The 20,850-nt window shown below is 41.5% G+C and overlaps 1 protein-coding gene across 15 annotated transcripts in view; it reads right to left on the bottom strand.

The window, feature by feature from the left end:
- Window positions 1-20,850, bottom strand: part of Vps13d (vacuolar protein sorting 13 homolog D) — a 255,741-nt gene that overhangs the window by 173,188 nt on the left and 61,703 nt on the right. For 12 of the 15 annotated variants that reach the window (XR_002389017.2, XM_004863532.4, XM_013065081.3 and 9 more), the window contains 8 exons: window positions 19,624-19,806; window positions 15,355-15,577; window positions 11,899-12,118; window positions 9,381-9,552; window positions 9,080-9,192; window positions 6,706-6,918; window positions 2,726-2,988; window positions 1,479-1,612 (listed from right to left, as the gene is read on the bottom strand). Coding sequence is in view for 14 of the 15 variants with exons in the window: in XM_004863532.4 (XP_004863589.2) it covers window positions 1,479-1,612; window positions 2,726-2,988; window positions 6,706-6,918; window positions 9,080-9,192; window positions 9,381-9,552; window positions 11,899-12,118; window positions 15,355-15,577; window positions 19,624-19,806 (1,521 nt within the window). In the remaining variant the exon portion in view is untranslated. The remainder of the gene's footprint in view (window positions 1-1,478; window positions 1,613-2,725; window positions 2,989-6,705; window positions 6,919-9,079; window positions 9,193-9,380; window positions 9,553-11,898; window positions 12,119-15,354; window positions 15,578-19,623; window positions 19,807-20,850) is intronic. The other 3 variants (XM_004863533.4, XM_021243496.2, XM_087214462.1) reach the window with 1 other exon arrangement.

The raw sequence follows: 20,850 nt of genomic DNA, 5'->3' as shown, positions 1-20,850 counted from the left end.
CTGTGGGAGACGGCAGGGGGTGCAGCTTCCCATTCTAGGACCCCATTATTGTGTATGTTCAAGCAGGGGACAGAGGAAAAAAGACAACATTCCTCTGGGGACCCTGGCCTGCTCCCCACACCCTGGTCACTGTGGGGCATTTAACAGTGCTACCAAAAACAATGTGATACATGATTCTTTGCCATATTCAAAATTACCTCACTACAGTTTGTACATTGGTCCCCAGTGATTTATCGAGATGGTATTAGCATTCACATTCAGTTGTGCTGCCTTAAGAACGAGACCAAGAGGAGTTTCCAGGAATCTCAAATATTTTGCCATGTAGTTTTTCTAAGACTTTGGAGGAGGAAAGTTTCATTTGCCTTTCTCTTTCAGGGGCTTCTGCTACACAAAACCCAATTGTACCTGACAGTTCATTAATCAATCACCAAGATTCTCCATTCAAAGCTGGTATTGTGGTGGCTTGAAAAGAAAATGAATTGCAATTTCATGATCAACTCACATCACTGCAGCACATAACTCCTTGTTCTCCAACTGAGCTTTACCATACAGAAACAAGCAGCCAACAAGTGAAATCTCTACATGCCTCATTCAGCTATATCTGACTCCCAAAAATCTACCATATACTGCTGACAGTGAAAATGCGCTTTATTTATTCAACCCCTGAGCAATAGCACTGGAAAAAATAAAGCACAAAAGTTCTATCACAAGGAGAAAAGAACCCTGACTATTCTAACATTGTAACAAGAGGAACTTTAGCTGAGATTAGTGAATTAAAAACATTTGACATAGGCAACAACCTGCCATGTTTCCTTTGCTTTCTCCATTGCCCACGGCTTAAAACAAGACAGGGTGATTCTTACTCAATATTGCAAAATGAAACATTCAGGCTGCCAAGGCCGTGCCAGTGCAAATTATCTACTTCATTAGAGATGTTGCTCTTTAGGTCACATGTGCCTCTCTGGAGCTGCCCTCTTACAGGCCAGATCCTCCTGGACAGGAATATATAAAATCCTTAGCACTGTTTCTACACAGGTCTCCAATAACCCAAAGCCCTGGCTCTTCACAGAACAGCACTCAATGTGGAGGAAAGAGGATACTGGGAAGATGAGGACCATGGTCTCCTGTGAGCAGATTTGCCAAGGACTTGAGCTGGAGAACTAGAGGACTCAACAAGATGCCTGACAGGAGAATAGGACTACAGGGGGCTCCTTGAGCTTCCTGAGGGAGGGAGAGGTAAGAGAAAAAGTCCCTCCATGTGCCTACAGCCTAACACTGGGAGAGTGCATTCACACAGTAAAATAATGAATGGTGCAGACTTGAGGTAAAAAAATGAAGAGAGAAGGGCAAGGTTCTTCCATGAATAATAATTCCATGAATTATTTCCCCTAATCAGAGTACAGCAAGCAAATTCTTCTTCAGATACTTTTCTCTTGAGCCCAAAATGCAGTGTTGTGATCGACACATAGAATTCTTACCTCAATGCCAAAGAGACTTCCTGAAAATGGGCGATCGACAAAGCGGGGTTTATAGGTGAGCACTGTGGTACCTTTCAGAATAATGGCATTGGTATCAAAGCAGGACACATCTTCAACCACCACAAACTCTGTGCCTGGAAAGGACAGTACTGTAAGTCAGGGCAAAGCTAGGAGCTGGTGGCAAGGAATGCAGCACACTTCCTTCCACGAAGTGAGCACACTGACCAGGGCCTCAGATCTCCAGGATGTCTGCCAACGTCCAGCTTCCAACCCCAACCCAGACAAACTCTGTATCTGGCACTGCTGTGTCAACAGAGCACTATAACAGCAGAGAAGACCGGGATGCAGTTTCTCTCTTTAGCATGTTTGTTTAGGCTCAAGGGAAACTGCATCCCTGTCATCCTGAAAGGCCCATCAGATACTCAGTTCAGAAAAGCATACCATCTCCAAGCGATGGCCTGATTTTAAATCCCAGGAAGCACCCTCGGATGACAATGCTGTGAGGCAACGTAACATACTACAACAACATCTACACAGCTGTTCAAGGTGTCTATGAAGAATGTAGATCAATTTATGTTAAGATTTTTTAAATCAATGCCTAATTTGTATACGGCAAAAAAACTCTGCTTCAAACTGCATTTTCATTAAAAATTGTGCACAGAAGAAGCTGTTGTAACCAAATCAATTTAAAATGCCCTGTGGTTAGGCAGCTCCATCAAAACCAGGGAAGTAGGCAGAGGATATCCCAACCCAACAGTAAACACAAAGATACATTCAGCTGCACAAGAGTCCACCGGTTGTAAGTAACACAATAAATCCATCAGTAACACGGAAAATACTGTTTTTGTAAGGAAAATAACAATCCTGTCACTTATCTTCAAAACTGAGACTTTCACATACCGAGTTTGCCTACTCGGTAAGACACATCTGTTGGGGCCCTAAGATCACACAGAAAATTGAAGCCAGATTTCCAGTTAGGGACAAGACCACTGGCCAGGCAGGTGCTCAGCCTGGGCACACGTACCAGAAGGGCAGAGGAGAGGGACGAGAAGAACTCACAGCCGTTGACGAACCGGGCACCTGAACACCTGAAAATGGAGCTCAAGAACCCTGACACTTTTCGGCTGTAAAAGATGGAAATATACAAGGGCTCACATCTAAACATGAGGCCACAGAGGACTCACCCCGTAGAACAGACATGGGGGACATCCACACTAACAACACTGAAGCAGCCTCTACACAGTCACCTGTTACGTTGACCTTGACCTCCAGGTGCCTTTCGTTGGAAATAGGAAGCGAAGACCGCTTGGTAACTACTCCACTCTTCACAGTTTTCGGAACTACAGCAGATTCACTGCTACAGTTATGGTGGTGAGAAGGAGTAACATTTTGTTTCTTAATATCACTGGGTGTGTGGAGAAAATCATGGACTAACAGTAGCCAGTCAAATATGAGAAACACTCGGAGATTGTTGAGAACTACTGTGAAACAGGAAGAATCCTTTGTAGATCTACAACAAAAAAGACAGGAAAAAAAGTCAGAAAAAGAAACATAGCATTTTAATAAACTGCAAATGTATTATTCAGTTGTGGCAGGTGGTATTCCAGTGTTTTTGTTTTTGTTTTGAGACAGTGTTCCCCTATTGCCTAAGCTGGCCTCAAACTCCAGGACACAAGCAACCCTCCTGCCTCAGCCTCCCAAGTGGTTGGGGCTACAGGCCTGCACCAGTACACATAGGATCTACTCCAGTATTTTTTAATCTGGCGGCTTAAACACTCAACACTGGTTTACTAACATATGCAGTATGTAATTTCTGAAAGTTAATTGTATTTCTTAAACAAGATGAAATGTGCTATAAGAAAGCAGTATATCACAGTCCAGGGATCTGAACAGGTGTGATTTGCTAAGAGACACTTGGCAGCTTCCAGGAATATGTGGGGCTGCTACTGGCATCTGGTGGGGAAAGGCCGGGGATGCTGCTAAACCATTCCACAATACACAGGGCAGCCTCCACAGCAATGAGTTATCACAGCCAAAATGTCAACACAGGGTGAGCATCCCTAGGACAAATATTTGAAATGCTCCAAAATCTGAAACTGAGAGCATTTCATATTTTGGAATTGGGGGTTAAGGGTGCTTAACTAGAAGAGTCTATGCAAAGCACTCCAAAATCTGAAAAAAAAAAGCCCATGCTCTTCTAAGCATTTCAGATAAGGGATACTCAACATGGAGCGCTACAGCTGAGAAACCACTGCAGTAACAAAGTACGGGCTCTGAGGTCAGAGTCCCAGATTTCAATACTGCCGCTTACAGACTGTTACCCTAGCTAGGTCACCTCCTCCCAGCCTGTTCTCTTGTTAAAAAAAAAGAAGAAAAACATTAACACTGAAAGAGAATGCACCCAACAACACACAGCAGGTATCTGATAAACAGCAATTTCCTTCCCTGTGGGCAGTATTAGGATGAATGAGGCACTCTTTCTTTGGCGTCTAAAAGGACTTCATAAATGCCAAGTCTACACACTAGTGCTGGATAGATTCTCTAGCTGAAACTGACCTGAGAGCCCAGACCTTTTAGTCTGAGAAGGAGAACAAATAACATAACATTTACTGTGGGCCTTCTGCCAAGCACCCTGGAGGCCGTGGAATGGGGCAGTGGCAGGGGCCAGGGAGAAACTTGTTTTATAGTCCTCATAGTTCCAAATTTTATACTTAGGTGAGAGCCCAAGAAGGACTCTCAGGGCTGGACTCAAACCATGGTACTCAGGGCTTTACCCAGGCCCTGTTAGTATACTGGTAGGCAGAGGCAGGCAGGCCCTCTTCATTAGGGCAAGGGCCACTTCCCTACGTTTTTCTGGGTTGAACCTGGTTCTGAAGGGCCAAAAGCAAGACCGTAGGCTCTAGCTACTGCATGCACTTGGTTCCCTGCCCTATTTGGAAAAAGCTGATTGGGGATATTTCTAAGGCTGATTTCTCCAGTCACTCATTTCTTCTAAACCTGGCTCACTGCCTCTAATAAAAGGGCACCATGATTCGTGTCTCTTTCTTCCAAACACAGCAATTGTAACAGAAACACTCTACCCTTCTGTAATAGAGAAAAAATCTTGCCCTCAGTAAAATTTTTCCACCCCATTCTGCACACAGTTTGTCAGAACTCTGTACTAACTGGAAAGTCACAGTATGTCAGATCCCTTTGCTGGAAAATATTTCAGGCCTATGAAGTGATTTATATTTGACACACAAAATCCCAACAGAAGAGTAATTCTTCTTGAGACACAGAACACATTCAAAAGTTCAATCAAGAGAATAGTTTGCTTCTCTCACTAACAATAGTATTTGTTAGCAAGAGCAAGGTAAGACATTATTTAACTCCAAGAAACTGTACAACTTTACTATATGAACAGAATAACATGTCAAGGCTCCTTGTATTGTAAAACCATAATGTGTGGAACAACTAACTGATAGTTTAGGAAGTCAGATCAATAATAATAAACCAAGGGGCTGGGCATGGTGTATGGTATATGGTTGTAATCCCAGCTACTTGGGAAGCTGAAGCAGGAAGATCCTGACTTTGAGACCAGGCTGGGCAACCTGACAAGACTCTGTATTGAAATTTAAAAATAGAAAAAGAAAAAAATAAAAGGGCTGGGGTTACAGCTCGGTGATAAAATGTCATGAAAATGAAAGTTACTATATTAATAATGATACTAATAAGGCAAACCCAAAAAGAAACTGTCTCTACAGATGGACCGAATACATGTAAGCCCCCTGTTCCAACAAACATCTTCAAACAGAAGAGCCGCAAAATGCAACCTTCTCATGTGGCTGCACTCAGCCAATGACTACAGAGCAGTGGGCAGGAAGCGCTCATGGGCTTTGAAGTCAAGAGGCGAAGGTTTGGGCTCTGACTACAGGACTTCCTAGCTGTGAGGCCTTGCCTGAATGACTCGGCTTTCTCCAGGTATTTATCTCTGCATCTGTGAAAGGGGAAAGAAATCACCTGCATTGTAGGCTTCGTGTGAGGATTCAACTGACAGCAGGTAAAGTACCTAGCTCATGGCAGGCCCCAGTGAGATGCAGTTAGAATTTCTACTACCGAGCTTTTACATAAATGGTCATACAAACATTTAAATGTCTGCTAGGCTTCCTAAAGGCACATGGAGAGACCATGATCACTCCCTTAAAAAAAAAGAAACCTAAACTCTGAAGAATTCTGAACAGCACACTGGAATGTCAGGAATATAAAACCAATAGTCTTGGTGATTATTTTTTTCTTTTTTTGTTTAAACATGAAGTTATCCCCATCCTTTCCACTTAGTGGTTTATATCTGAAACATAGCTGATAATATTTAGCACTAATAGGATAAAATTGGCATTGATTCCAAAGGTCTCCCAAGATTTTCACTGAAGGACTTCTTCAGGTCAGAACTAATGTGTCAGTTTTCAGATCTGTGCTCATTTAGGCATAAAATCTCACAAGAGTACATCATAAAATAACAAAAACTACATCAGTAAGAACAGCTACCATTTGTGCCAAGCAATATACCAAAATTATTTTGTTTTTTCTTAGCCTACCCAACTAGGTAAACACAGTTTTTCTTTGTTTGTTTTGTTCTATTTTCTATTTTATAAAAGAGAACAATGAGTTTTCAAAAAGGCAAACAACTTGCCCTAGGATATACAGCAAGAAAAAAATAGATAAAAGGTTTAGAGCCAAGGTCTGTGACTCCCAAACATATGTTCTTTTTACACACAATGCTGCCTCCCATAATACCAGAGGGAAAAAACATAATTAAATTCAAAAAGGTGAAGACTCTGGACATGAGGAAGTGTCAGTGAGACCTGAACAGACAAGCAGGTATGCAAGTCAAAACCACTTTCCTTTCATTATAAACCAGAAGGTTGTTTTTCTCTTCTCCCTTAAACCAGCATAATTTCTTCCTTCCCCAAGTCACTTTACAAATTAAAGCTTACAGGGAAGTTGATTTTTAAGGACTTGTTTTAATCCTGTATTTTTTTAGGGCAATAGAGACATCTTTTGGCCAATAATGAAACTGCAAGCATGCAGGAAAAACAGGTCAGTAGACAGTGCCTTGTGCTGATGAGCCACTATCTTTTTACTGATCCCTTGGTCCTTCTGTGTTCTAAAGCCAATGCAGACTTGGCCCTCTGGCCAAGAAAAGAAATATCTCCATGAAGAAAGGGAGAGGCAGGTCTGGCTGCACTACCTGAAATGAAGTTCGATCTGAATGGACCCTTGGGTGGTACTGCTATTCTTGGAAGGCTGAAAGATACAGCTGAATACGTTGGTCAGGCCAGGGCTTGTCTTCTGCCCAGCAAAGCGTGTGTCAAAAGCCATCATGGAATGGGAAACCAAGTTAACAGATTTGGTTTGATTAGAAAAACTCTCATAGAGTAGTTTACATTTCTTGAAGTCAAACCTAAAGGGAGAAAGCAAACAAAATGTTTAGCATAATTCTACTTTACAAAATTATGTAAGTTCTGGGCTAGGGATTTAGCTCAGTGGTTCTGCCATCTGCCTCGCGAGCACAAGGTCCCGAGTTCGATCTCCGGTACCAAAAAAAATTATGTAAGTTCAGGATAACAAGAGCAACATCATCAATATAGCTAAGTTGTACAAAGGTGAATAACTTTTATTCTGAGATCCTGGATTGATTTTGTTAACAGACCCCTCAAAATGGATTTAGTAGCCTTATGTCTTGTATCTTTTCCAATTCCAAAGAGATACTCTTGCTCACGGCAACTTCATGAGGAATAACAATACCACAAATGTATTATATTCTTTTTTCGGGGGTGGGGGGGTGTTGGTATCAGGGATCAAACTCAGGACCCTGTGCTTGCAAGGCACGGCAAAACCACTGAGCCAAACCCCCAGCCCACAACTGTATTATATTCTTGATTCACTACTATTCCAATTTCCCGTAAGTCTAAGAAGGCTGTATATTTGTAATAATCCCCAAGAGATGTCAAGTGTCCCTTTAGACCAGCAGTGCCAAACCTATGGCATGCATGCCACAGTGGGCTGTCCGTATCACTGAAAGCTCTAAAGATTCACTGTCACTGCTTTAGACCTTCATCTGTCAACTTCTTTACTGATTGGCACAGTTTGCCTAGATTTCTCTGTTAAATCACTAAAGTTTACTGACAAAACCCAGAATGCATAATATTCTTCACATAGGGATATAATTCAATTGATCCACCAATAGGAAGTGCACTCAAAATCAATATTTTAGTAACAGAAGGAAGTTCCAGTGAGAAATTCATAATTATTCAGCACCATTGTGATAATCCATACAGAACTGCTCCACAATGAGAAAAACAAAGGCACAGCCAGGCATCAGAAAAAACTTCTACTCAGTAGGACTCCAGATTCGTTATAGCATGCTCTCACTAGCTGCGGGGACAGGCCCCAGAAGTCTTTCAACAGAAAGACAAACTGGAAGACAGTGAGCTTCAGCAGGGACATTTCTAGCCTTAATGTCCTGTTTTCAACTATGAAACTACTTTTCCAGTCACATGATCGTATGCTAGCTGGAAATTCTACCTGGAAAATAGGCGTAATCGCTGTCCCACCTTATAGGGCTGTTATGAGATCAAAAGAAAAAAATTTATCAAGAGTGAAAATAATGTTACTCTTTAGAGTTCTACACCAGCAACACAAATATACACACCTACACTGGCCATGCAAGGGACTAAGTATGTGATCTGTCATCTAAAAGGACCAGGTGCCACTCAGCTTCCAGATGCTTCCAACGAAGGACCAAGGCCAACCATGGCCAAAGCTTCTGATTTTTCAAAAGACGCTGGAATTTTTAAAATCCTTTTTCCGTATGAAATCCCCCAATCTTTAAATATTGACCAGTGAGACCCTCATCCAAGCTGTCCTCCCCAGAATTATGCAGACACCTAGTGGCATGGTCCTCCCCACATCCTTCAGGCTGGTGGAACCACAGTCTAGCTCCACAAGGTGAGCCAGAGCATTTAACAGCCATCCCAGACACTCCATGTGTCCTGTTTTTCTCTCTGGCATATTAAAACATCCTGCCAGATGGACCTGATGGTGGGAGATTGAGATGGGAAGATCACTTGAGCCCAGAGAGTTTGAGATCAGCCTGGGCAACACGGTGAGAACCTCTCTCAAAACAAGACGCAATAACAAACAAAACAAAACAACACCATATTTTGTCACCCAGACTAAATAAGCAGAGCAGCTGAGACCTACAGTAGCCGCCTACCTTGAGAGAGAAACACATCTTCACTGTTTCAAATAATTGATATTTGAGGTATTATTAAAGCATTATTAAAGCATTACCTAAACTATCTTGGCTGACAAGGCCTCAAATTTAAACTTTTTCAAAAAGCATTCTGGGGTCTGAGGGCAAAGCTCAGTGGTAAGAGAGTATGCTTAGCTTGGGAACTCTGCAAAAAGGAATAATAAGCACGCCATGGACCAACCAAAAAGCACTCACAGACCTCATTCTGCTGTGGACCACCAACCTGCACCCTCTACGCTACGCTAATGCATGTATGAGCATTATCTGTATTACTGTTCCTAGGAATGAAATAATGGTAAAGCCATACCTGGCAAGGGATCCAGCACCTTCTTTTCCTTTTGGATCTTTAAGCTCCAGACTTACATTGACCATGTCAATGAGGAAGCACATGCAAGTATATACCTCTCCACTCAGAACAGTCTGCAAGAGCAAAGCGCTAATCAATCTACAATGCATGATGCCAACCTAAAAACAGACTCACAGGTCAAGAAATCTAATTTGTCTGTGGTTCCCACCTGCTTTCCACAGGTGAATCTGAGGATTAAACACACAAGGCAACCATCAACTGAGACTCTGACAGTCACCAAAGAACAGGAGGTCTCACTCACGTGAATTCTTGGATCCTGTAAATCATAAGGCCGCATAAATTCCTCAATGGGCTCTCCAAGGTTGTTCTCTAGCAAGCCTCGGATCAACTTATATTTACTCAGGTCCAGGGAGCAGTGGACAGAGGAGAGGCTGCCGTGGATAGATATGTCTGGGACACTATGACTTATTTCTCTATAAAAAAGTAAAAGGTCACTTTTAGAAGTCATTCACTACCATAACATTGATGGAACTCATATCCAAATACAAGAGCTAAAATGTACTCACTTGCATTATCAGAGAGCAAATTTTTAACTTCTAATGACAAAAATTTCATTATCTCCAAAACAGGCAAGCAGGTATATGACAGTCGTGCTTCAACTACAAAAAAAAAATTGTTTTCTCCCAAATATAAATGTAGAAAATCCTCAAATGAGCTAAATGATCTGGGTATATACCTTGCACATGCCTAGCATGCATAAGGCCTTATTGGGTTCAATCTCCAGTACCACAAAACAAAACAAAAACAAAAACAAAAAGAGTGTGTGTGTGTGTGTGTGTGTGTGTGTGTGTGTCCATGTATATAAAATATGAGCTAGGGCGTTTGATCCCTGGTACCAAAAAAAAAAACAGTGTACCAAAATATGAGCTAACTGGTTTATTAATCAGAAAACCTCAGGAGACTCAGAAATAACTTAAATATTATAGTTGGAAAAGCAATAAAGAAGAGATGCCAAGCTCTTTACTTAACTCTTCAGATTTAGTGGTAACCCAAAAGAAAATCCCAATGTTTCATAATAAGGCCAGATGAGACACTACTTAGGATAAAATCTGAGGAAGTTACTTGTCTCAGCTGGGGTAGGTGGGAATAAAACTGAAGATGCCCAGAATTAAAGGATATATATACCTTATTCCAACATTGAAGAGCTTTTTCTACCTTCCCACAGGTGAAAAAAATTACTTCCAAGATGGGAATGTGTTTCAGTGGAAGAGCACTTGCCCAGCATGTGCTAAAACCACTGGTTTGATTTCTAGCACCACCAAAACAGAACAAAATTTTTTTTTCACTTTGTCTACAGAGACAAGTGTACATACAATAAAGTTTTAAAAGACCAACGATGCCATTAACAAAGGAAAACTGGGAAGGATTATCAAGTACCATCCAGGGCTCTTGTCTGTGGGGTGAGAAGCTAACAGCGCACCTTGTGTTCAGTGTCACCTTGGACCTGGGCCAACAGAGTATAATTACCTACATATAAACACTGATGGGAGTAGGTAAGTTTAGATAAGCAGAGTAGCAAAGCACATTTTTAAAAGCATTACTGGAAAAGAAAACAGAGTGTTCAATTTCTAAATAATGAAGTTCCTCTTAGGACTGTTAAGCTGGTAAAACCAAATATGGACCGTGCCAACCATAACTGAACACCAGCCAGGGAGCCCTTGAATACCAAGTAAGAGTGAAATACAAACAACCCAGTGAGAATGGCTAAATTGTACATTCATCTGGCAAGAAACTAACAAGTGACATGGAATAACTGCTCAGCCCCAGGAACTGGGAAGGGAGTGGCTCTAGAGGGATCAAGACCACACTCTGTGCAAGTAACAAGGCTGCTTTCCCAAGTGCCACAAAGGAAAATCCTTTGTTACTGCATAGCCACACCTCACCTTTCCCTGGAGTTAAGGTGTAAAATGTTGTTGATTTCTCCAAAATCAGTGCCTCACAATGAAAGATGCCACCCAATGTACTCAGCAGATCCAGTCCCCGTGCAGGGAAGCTGAAGCACCCATAGAGGACCTGGTTAAATGCACACCTGAGCAATGGCCCTAAGAGAAGCATTCTGTTGGTCTCAGACTGGCTCTAGGATGTTGCCCAGGCAGATATGGAACTACTGACATCTGCAGCAATGCTCTCAACTATAAAATAAGCATTAGTGTGCTGAGGCCAATTACAAGGGTAAGTTAGGGGGAGTTCCTTGGTCTTTATAGCTGCCCGACACTCCATTTCATTCACATAACTGTTCAGCTGCAATTTGCCCTTTACACTCCAGAGCTCTCAGACTGCTCACTGGAGCATAAACAGTCATGTCAATGAAATGGAGCTGTCAAGCAGCTACACCAACTTGAGCATCTAGTACATTTAAGACACATAATCCAAATGTCCACCTATTTCAGAATACATTGCCCACTATCACTACCCCCATCACTCACTACCCAAAGCCAATGTAAATTTGTGGCCTTGCTTTGTTTCCAAGGCACTGTTATGTACCTTGTAACATAGTTTGTATTACTGACTCAAACACTAGTTAGTTACCACCCTATATCCCTCAACAAAATGTAAGCTCCTTGAAGGCAAAGTCTTCTCCTTCATCCTGGCAGCTTTCATGTCTAGCACACAGTAGGGATTCAATTGATATATGGTAAGCAGGTGAAGAAATAAGTGAGTACCTACGCTATTCCTGACTTACTGCAGTAGCAATGATTTCTAAGGTACTATATTAAGATTCTCCTTATAATATATAGGTATTCAGATAAAATACTCACTTGTCCAAATTTCTTTCCACCTGCAATTTCAGCCTACAAGGTTCAGTTAAGAGGCTTTCTCCTGTCTGTCGCACACAGTAGGAGGGGAAGATCAGATCTCCACTGTCGTCCTCAGAGGCTTTTGAGTATTCTCGTGGGCGTCTCTCTGCAGCAAAGATGTCCATGTCCTGTAGATCCACAACAACACAGTCCAGCAAGCAGACATGGTCTTCTACAAGGACTCAAGGAAAGATAATGAAGAAATTAGAATCCAAAAGGGAGGAAATGAACAAAATTAAAAGTCAAGATAAGCTGATTTTGTCTTTGGAAAATATTCAGAACCACCTGCTACCTCCTGCTCTCCACTATGCAAGATCTTCCTGTGCCAAGCTGTGTGCCTGACACACCCTGCCGCCTCTTGTCGCACAGACACACACTGTCATGTGCCCTCCATGCCTCATGGCCGTCCTGACATACTGAGGCTACAGAGGTTACGACCACACAGCAATTCCTCCCTAGATACAACATGAACCAAAGCCTTACACACTTTTCCCAGCAGCAGAAGTCTTTTTCAAACAAATACTAGTTTAACCATTTCCACTACCACAACTCAAATCCAAGCTCCCGTCACGCTTGCCTGGACCACCACAAACTCTCCTCCAGTGCACTCTGTGATTCCACTGTGGCCCTCACAAAACACCTGAGTAACCCTTTAAAAAAAAATAACCAGTCCATTCCTTTCCTTTACACAATTTAATGGCTATTTTTTCAATCCAAAACTCTTTCAATAAAACTCCCCCAAATCCCTGCAAGACCATGCACAAGCCCACAGCCTAGTTTCCCAACCTCATCTCAAGCCACTCTCACACTTGCTCACTAAACCTCAGGCCTCTGCTTCCTGGGCACCCTCGCCAGTGGCAACAACCTTCCCATCTCAATCTGAATTGAATCCTCTACCTTCTTTGTCTTCCCCATGAAGCTCTGTATCATCTACCTGTATGTATATATTGATTTAATGTCTTTCTCATTAGTCTACAAATATAACTATGATAGGAAGCACATGCAACAGCATGTTAGTATATTGAGGCGTGAAATAGTGTAACACCTGGTATTAAGTAGGGCTATAATAAAAGTAGCTCTTGCTTGGTTCATTACCCTACAAATATATCAAACAGATCAAAGTGTAGCTAATCTGGTCCTGGGGTCTTTAAGTTCAGGGAATGGGGTGGGCTCCCAAGATTTCCTAGGGTGCAGTCACAGCATCTGGGAACACACAGAACAGTGTGAAAAACACTGCTTTAACCTGAGGCAATGTCTCACCAATAAAGGAATTTCACAACAGGCAAAAACAGCCAATCCAGGGCTGGGGATTTAGCTCAGTGGTTATGCCACCTGTCTTGAAAGCATAAGGACCCGAGTTCAAACCCCAGCACCAAAAAAACCCTAAAAAAACAGCCAATCCAAAATTTGACTTTCTCTTTTCACCTTAATGTGACATTAAAAGAAATAAAGAAAAAAAGCTCTTTTCATGAAGCAGTCTTTTTTTTTGGTACCAGGGATTGACTCGGGACCTTACCCTTTCAAGGCCAGGCGCCGGAACCACGGAGCTAAATCCCCAGCCCATGAAGCAGTTTTTTGCCGTGCCAGTAATGTTCTTTCTTTCTCTAGATGCCACTTACAAGAATATGTACAATGGATGAAAATTAATCAAGCCATATACTTTCCTGTGTATTACATACTTCAATAAAAAAATTATTTTTACAAAAAGATTAAGCCAGGCATGATGGTGGCACGCCGTAATCCCAGCACTTGGGGGAGGCTGAAGCAGGAGTATCACTATGAATTTGAGGCCAGCCAGGGCTACTTAGCAAGACCCTGGCTCCCAAAAAAAGGATCATCTCATTTAGTCAATACAGCCATAAACCATGTTGTCGTCACCTCTGAGACTACAGGGTACTACAGGGAGTTCACTATTTCTTGAATCTACCTTGCAAAAGTCACGCAGAGCCTCCCTCCATTGTTGTCCTTCACCTCTCCAAATCCAATCACACTGCACTGATCTTTGTAGCTCATGATGTTCTGCCTCCTCTTTAACTCCTTAAAAGCAGCACCTCGCTTGCCCAATACATCCTCAATCCACAAGGCATTGAAAAACTAGAGAGACATAATTGGGTCCTTCCTCAGAGTGACCAATTCTTACATTCTAGAGAAAAACACCAGTAAGTGGGTGGTTTGTGTCTTTTTAAATGGTTTGTTGACAATACTTCTGTCGGTATCTAGTTCATCAAACAGTGCACTAGAGATTAAAGCAGGTAGATCGTTGTGCTTCCTAGGTGAGCGCATCCCACTGAGCAACACCACAAACTCCACCCCCACCCACCCCCTTTTTTCTTTTTCCTTTATTTTTCAGCCTGTCGTGGCAGTCTTCCCTAGACTTTGTCTCTCTACCAACCAATGTGGTCAAGCAGTAGTAAGGGGGGAAGGGTTAAAGTGTGGGGTGGGTGCAGACTTGTCTATGCCTGCCTGCCTGCCTGCGTGCACAGAGCAAGGGATCTGTGAGGACTCTACAACTCCAGTGGCTTTGTTGCTGTTTTCCTTTTATTCTTTTTTGAGACAGGCTCTTGTTCAAGGTATGGTTCTACCTGCACCCCGTGTATACTGGAACTTGGTGGAATGTTTTTCTTTCTTCCTTCCTTTTCATCTTTCTTTTCTTTTGGGGGATTTTGTTTTGCTTTGTTTTTGCTTAATAGGGACTGAATACAGGGCCTTGCTAGGCAAGTGCTCTGCCAATGAACTACATCCTCGGCCCCACACTCTGCCACTTTTCCCCCTTTTTTAAAGTTTTTGTTTTGTTTGGGGGGTGCATGTGTACATGTACATGCGCATGTGCGCCTGACCTCCTAGACTCTGCCTCTGTTCTGATGCAGGAGGTCCCCCAGTGGTCCTAGGAGGGAAGGAGGGTGCTGAAGGAGACAGGGTACATGCCAGTATGCCTGTGCCTGCGCCTGCCTGTGCTCTCTGCACCTAATTTACAGTAATATTTTCAAAGCGATCTTTTTTATTTCTTAGAACTAATGACTTACAATGATAGTGTCTGAGTAGGGCCTTATAAGGATGTAGGACTCTGTCTAATTATGTTATCACCATCTGATGATAACTATCTTGACATTAAAAAAAAAAAATCCCACTAGACAATCTAAAATCTCTTTATTTGCAGTGTCTTTCTAACCTAACCCCACTTTCGAAGTCATCTGATGCTAAATCTATACCTAAGATGCTTAAGACTTCTACAGCAACATCGAAACCTAATCATCACTAAAGAAATGCTGTGTCCCTGTTGGCCTCTGATTGGAACACAGTGCATTTCCCTCTTGGGTTCCTGGAAAGTGAATTTCCCCATCTTCATTATGCAGCAACTTCCTCCTGTGTGTGCATGTACATGTGTGTGTGTGCGAGCGTAATTTTCTCCTCTTTTACCTGGACTACTGGAACTGTGGCTGACAGGCAGTGTGGCTTGCTGTCCTTGCTGCCTGGTGGAAGCACTGGACACAAACTCACTCTTCAAGCTGCCCAGGCCTTTTTCAGCAGGGGGCATCATGAACAGCACCTGGGGATGAGATCCCTTGGGGTCCTCCATGCTTGTCATTTTCCTCACTGTGTGTTTGGGAGTACCTGTTGGGGAAGCTGAAGGCACAGACTCCTAGAAGGAACAAAATAAAGTTTGAATGCAGAAATGAAAGGTGGAGGTAACAATATTATTATCATTCCGGAAGTCCTGTCCCAATCTCTAGCCTCTTCAAAAATTCAAACTCTTGCACTTCTCTCAGCCTCCCAAATCCCATAAACAAGACAGTAATGGGGTCATGGCACTTCCTACCATAGGTAAGTATCAACAGAGATGCTATAGATAATACCTGTTGAAAACTATACCGGGTTACAGGAAGATACTACCTTTTTGGCTCAAGAGCAAATGCATGATGCTAAATGCTTCAGGTGATTTCATCTAGGTCAAATTCAACAAAAGCAAATCTGTCAGTCACATGATGTAGTGTTGCTTTCAGAGAAGAAGAGCTCATTGATACATGAAAACATATATATGGGGCCGGGGATTTAACTCAGTGGTTTTGCCACCTGCTGCGCAAGCGCAAGGACCCGAGTTCAATCCCCGGTACCAAAAAAAGAAAAAAGAAAACGTATATAATGACAATATGACTCCAATGGGATTGGTCCACGGTTGGTGTCTGGACTTTCTAGAAGTCTCCCCATACAGGTTTGCATTTCTTATTTCTCTAAGTAACTATGGAAATGAAAACAAAACAAGAGCCAGGTATGGTTGCACAACACCTATAATCCCAGTAGTCAGGAAAATTATTCAGAAAGATTGCTTTGAGTTTGAGGTCAGCCTGGGCTACATAGTGAGGTCAAGACCAGCCTGGACTACACAGCGAGACCCTGTCTAAACACTCTCCTCCCAAAAATGGAATACGAAACAGGTCAGCCATTCCTATTGTTTTTGGCTATAAATTAAGAAAGGTAAATAGAGAATAAAATAAATACTGTGAAAAGGCTATACTCTTTTCTTATATACTTAGTGGTTTTAGTCAATTACTGACCAGGAAAATATCCTCTTTCACCAGAATGAGTTAATATTTGGCCTTTAAGCTTCCGTGATTTCCTCATGCAAGCCAGAGCTACATCTCCGAGTGGTTTCTGCAACACTGACCTGTTTCCCTCATAGCCACTGTCCATGCAGACTGGGAAGTCGGGAAGAGTGGTTCTCTCTCTAGGGTTGCCTACGGTGTTTACTACTCTGTCTCACAGTTATCTTGAGAAGTAATTAAAAGTAATACTAGGGACGGGGATTTAGCTCAGTGGTGCTGCCACCTGCCTTGCAAGCGCAAGGACCCAAGTTCAAACTCCAATACCAAAAAAAAAAAAGTAATAGTAAAAAAACTGTTTCTTCCTGTAATTTTTTTTTGCAAGGCCGATTAGCAGGTAAATGCTATTATTTAGTATTTCAACATTAAAGGCTTCCCTCTTGCTTAGTTTATTTAAGTTCTGGAGAATGTTTGTTGCTCTTTCATTTGATTTATCTCCACATCCTTTCTGTAGCTGGTTTAAACAAATCAATGGGTTAAAGAGATTAGCTCAAAGCCTTTGAAAAATGGACTGAGAAATTATGGTTTAAGCACAAGCTGTGATTGAGAAAAATAAAAGGCAAGCAAACACAAAAAAATCAAACCTGTACTCATTAAGTCATGGATTTATGTAAAACAATCCAAATATACAGGAGTCATGAGAGCTGAGGGAAAATAACGTCTCTGCATGGGCTGAGGTGAGGAGCACTTCTGGTTCTGCACCACTGCAATGTTTACTACACAAAGCTCACATGTGCCTGGGCAATGCAAAGTGAACACTGGAGAAGAAAGGTGTTATTCATTTACAAAGACTCTGATCAGTTAAGTTGGACTGCACATGTGGAGAGGTAAACTTCACAGATAAGCTATGCTAGTTACAAATACTTGATCAATTGACACACTTCAAACAGCCCTTATGGAATTCTACAGAACGACCCCTGGGTCCAGGACAAAAGACAATTAAGAAAGCACTACTAGGGCTTAAAAAAAGGAAAAGAAAAGAAATTCTTTTTAATGGGCCTTAAAAAGAACTTTTTTTACATACAAAGGAGTTCACAAAAACAAAACAGCAAAAAAATTAGTAAGCAGGCTTCCTCAAATAATAAAGTATTATAAATGATTGGTTTTTTCATTTTTTTTAAAAAACATAAATGGACTGCTGAATCCCATAAGGTTTTTCAGAATAACCAGGAAACAAAAACAAAACAAAACAAAAAAAACAAGCAAACAACAACATATAATACCTTGAAGAAAAAGTGATCCTTATATGCACTGTCACTTAAAATCAAATCCTCAAAAACAAATACAAGGAAATGTTTTCGTTAAAATATTACAAACTATGTGTTATTACTTGGCTTAACAAAACAGAAATCTTTTTGCAGAAAAGCCTAAATATTTTGGCAATTCTTCTTCCAAGGCTAACTTCAAAGTATGCTTAGCCTGTATAGATATATCTGGTATAGAAAATTGGACCATTGTCTTTTTAGGAATGGCAGAGAAACAAAGCATTGCTGAATCTGATTGCCCATTCTGGCTATAATTGACCTCTTCCTTAAAAACTTAGCGTGGCCTCAAAATAAAGATTTATCACAAACAAAATTATGATGAGATCTGGAAGTTAGAACTTTCAGTTATACTCCCCAGATCTCAGGGGAAGGGAGGGACTAGAAATTAGGTCCAATCACCAATGGCCAATGACTTCTTCCTCAGCCATGCCTACATAACGGAACCTCCGCAAAAACAGGAAATGACTGGGTTCAGCGGGCTACAAATTGGTGAATATGTCTTCATGCCAGGAGGGCGGCACACTCCACTTCGTGGGAACAGAAGCTTCTGTGCTCAGGACCTTACTGGCTCTTCCCCTATGTACCTACTCATCTAGCTGTTCATTGGTACTCTTTATTAGACCCTCTATAATGAACCAGTAAGTGTGTCTCCCTGAGGTCTGTGAGCCATTATAGCCAATTACTGAACCTGAGGACAGGGTAGTGAGAAACTCTAATTCATGGTTCCTTGGTCAGAAGTAAGAAGGCCCAGGCTTGTGACTGGAGTATAAAGTGGGGAGTGTCTTGTGGGACTTGAGTCCCAAAGGGTCTTGGTGGGGTGTGCTAACTGTGCCAAGCTAGTGTCACAGCTGAACTGCAGGATACCCAGTTGGTATCTACAGAGAGCTGAAATATGGTTGCTGTGGGAAAAACCCCACACAGTTGATGCCACCAGTGTTGTGAGTGCAGGAAACAGGGTTTCTTTCTATATGTACAGAACTTAGTACCAATTGATGTCTAACAGGCATTCCACAGATATCAGCTATTTATCTTTATTTTGTTTTACATACATCTCAAAGGCAATCTCTCTCCCTATGTTATTAGCCATTAGACTAAAAACAGGCACACTGGCTGGGAATTCCAGTAAGTGCTTTCCTGGCATGTTATAATTAGTTTGCCCTGAATAAGCATTGACTAAAAAGCTGCTCTGGAAAGCAGCAAGGAATGATAAAAACATCAAGAATGACACCTCTAACTACAGAAATGTCACTTGGTCTCCACAATGCAAAGGGGGGAAGGGGGCTGATCAGACCATCTCCAGGGTCCTCCAACCTTTGTGATTTACTGTTTCCATTTTTACTGTTTATCCTCAAGGAGTTCTAGTTTGCCGTAATGTAAAATGAAAATGATGGCAATCTTCATCCTGATGACTTCCAAACACTACTGTAAGAAGTAAATGCCAAAATAATTTAAAACTGCAAAGTAAGATACTATATAAGATTGTATCACTGGGATATTTTTAAATGGTTTTAGGTAAACCATGGGCCAAATCAGCCACTTATGTGGAGCTGCTATTACAGGTGGAATGCTTTTGTATAAAGAAACATGGAAGGCTGGTTCCCCTGGTTTATTTGCTAAAACAAGTTACTACACACAGACAGTAAGAGTTATAATTTTATCTACTCTAATTTGAAAGGTTAATTAAAATGTTAAAAATATTCTTCAAGCAACACATCCTACAAAAGTAAGAGGAGTTACAGATCATCTTATGGCAGCACGTGAATTCTCCAATCAGGGTTCAAACACTAGTTCCACTGGAAAGGGAATGGATACTGACTACTCACCTTGTCTTGTAAGGAAAAAGTTCCAGGAAAACCGGCAAAGAGAAACTTGTTCTTGACTTTCAACTTCCCCAAATTTGCTACAATCAGGTTATTTGATCTGGAACTTTCTGGGATTAGAAGAACTGGAGCACCAGCCTCGATATCCAGGAGAACCCGAGAACAGCGCTGAGCTTGATCTCTTACCTGAAAGAGGAAGGAAAACTACTTAGAAGCTTAATTATTTCCCTGATTTTACCATCAACTATTATTTAGGGGTTTTTTTTGTTCTTTTGTTTTGTTTTGTTTTGTTTGGTACCGGGGATCAAACTTGGGACCTTGTGCTTGTGAGGCAGCCAGCAGAACCACTGAGCTAAATCCCCAGCCCTATTTAGGTTTTTTGAGACAGGGTCTCACTATGTAATACTGGCGGGCCTTGAACTTGCAGTGATCCTCCTGCCTCAGCCTCTTGAGTGCTGGGATTATAGGTGGATATTACCACACATAGCTCATGAATTCATAAAACAACTAAAATCACACAGAGCATATTCTATGACCACCATAGAGTTCAGTCAGAAATCAGTAACAAGATGATAATGGAAAATTCCTCAATGCTTGAAAATTAGACTACTCATTTCTAAAGAACCTATGGGTCAAAAAAGAAACCTCAAGGGAAACAGAAAAATATTTGTACCAAAATGATAAAAACAATATATTAAAATTCACTCACACATAAATTCACACTAAAATGGTGCTTGCAGGGAAATATGTACTATTAATTGCTTAATTTAGAAAAGAATGAAGATTTTTTTAAATCAATACTTGAAGGTCGGGGATTTAGCTCAGTGGTGCTGCCACCTGCCTCGAAAGCACAAAGTCCTGAGTTCAATCCCCAGTATCAAAAACAAAAAGTTAGAAAAAGAAAAACAAATCAAACCTTAAGTAGAAGGAAGAAAATAATAAAGAGCAGAAATCAATGTCAGAAAACAAAACAAAACAAAAAAATCAAGTAAGTATTTATAGAACCCTGGGCCCAACAACAACAGAATACACATTATTTTCAAGCCCAAATGGCATATTCGCTAACAGTAAGCCTAAGGCATAATAATACAGGCCTCAATAAGTTGGTTAGGTAAAAGAATGATAAACCTGAAAAAACAAAAACCTAGCTAAGTTAATCAAGCAGGAAAAAAGAAGGAAAGAAAAACTGCCAAACTCTGGAAGGGGCGGGGAACACTGCTATACAACTTA

The sequence above is a fragment of the Heterocephalus glaber genome, unplaced genomic scaffold (assembly GCF_053883595.1).
Source record: "Heterocephalus glaber isolate CG9 unplaced genomic scaffold, H.glaber_assembly_v1.0 deba00001447, whole genome shotgun sequence".
Taxonomy (NCBI): Eukaryota; Metazoa; Chordata; class Mammalia; order Rodentia; family Bathyergidae; genus Heterocephalus; species Heterocephalus glaber.
The sequence above is the reverse complement of the archived record's forward strand: the minus strand, read 5'-3'. Positions and strand labels throughout refer to the sequence as shown.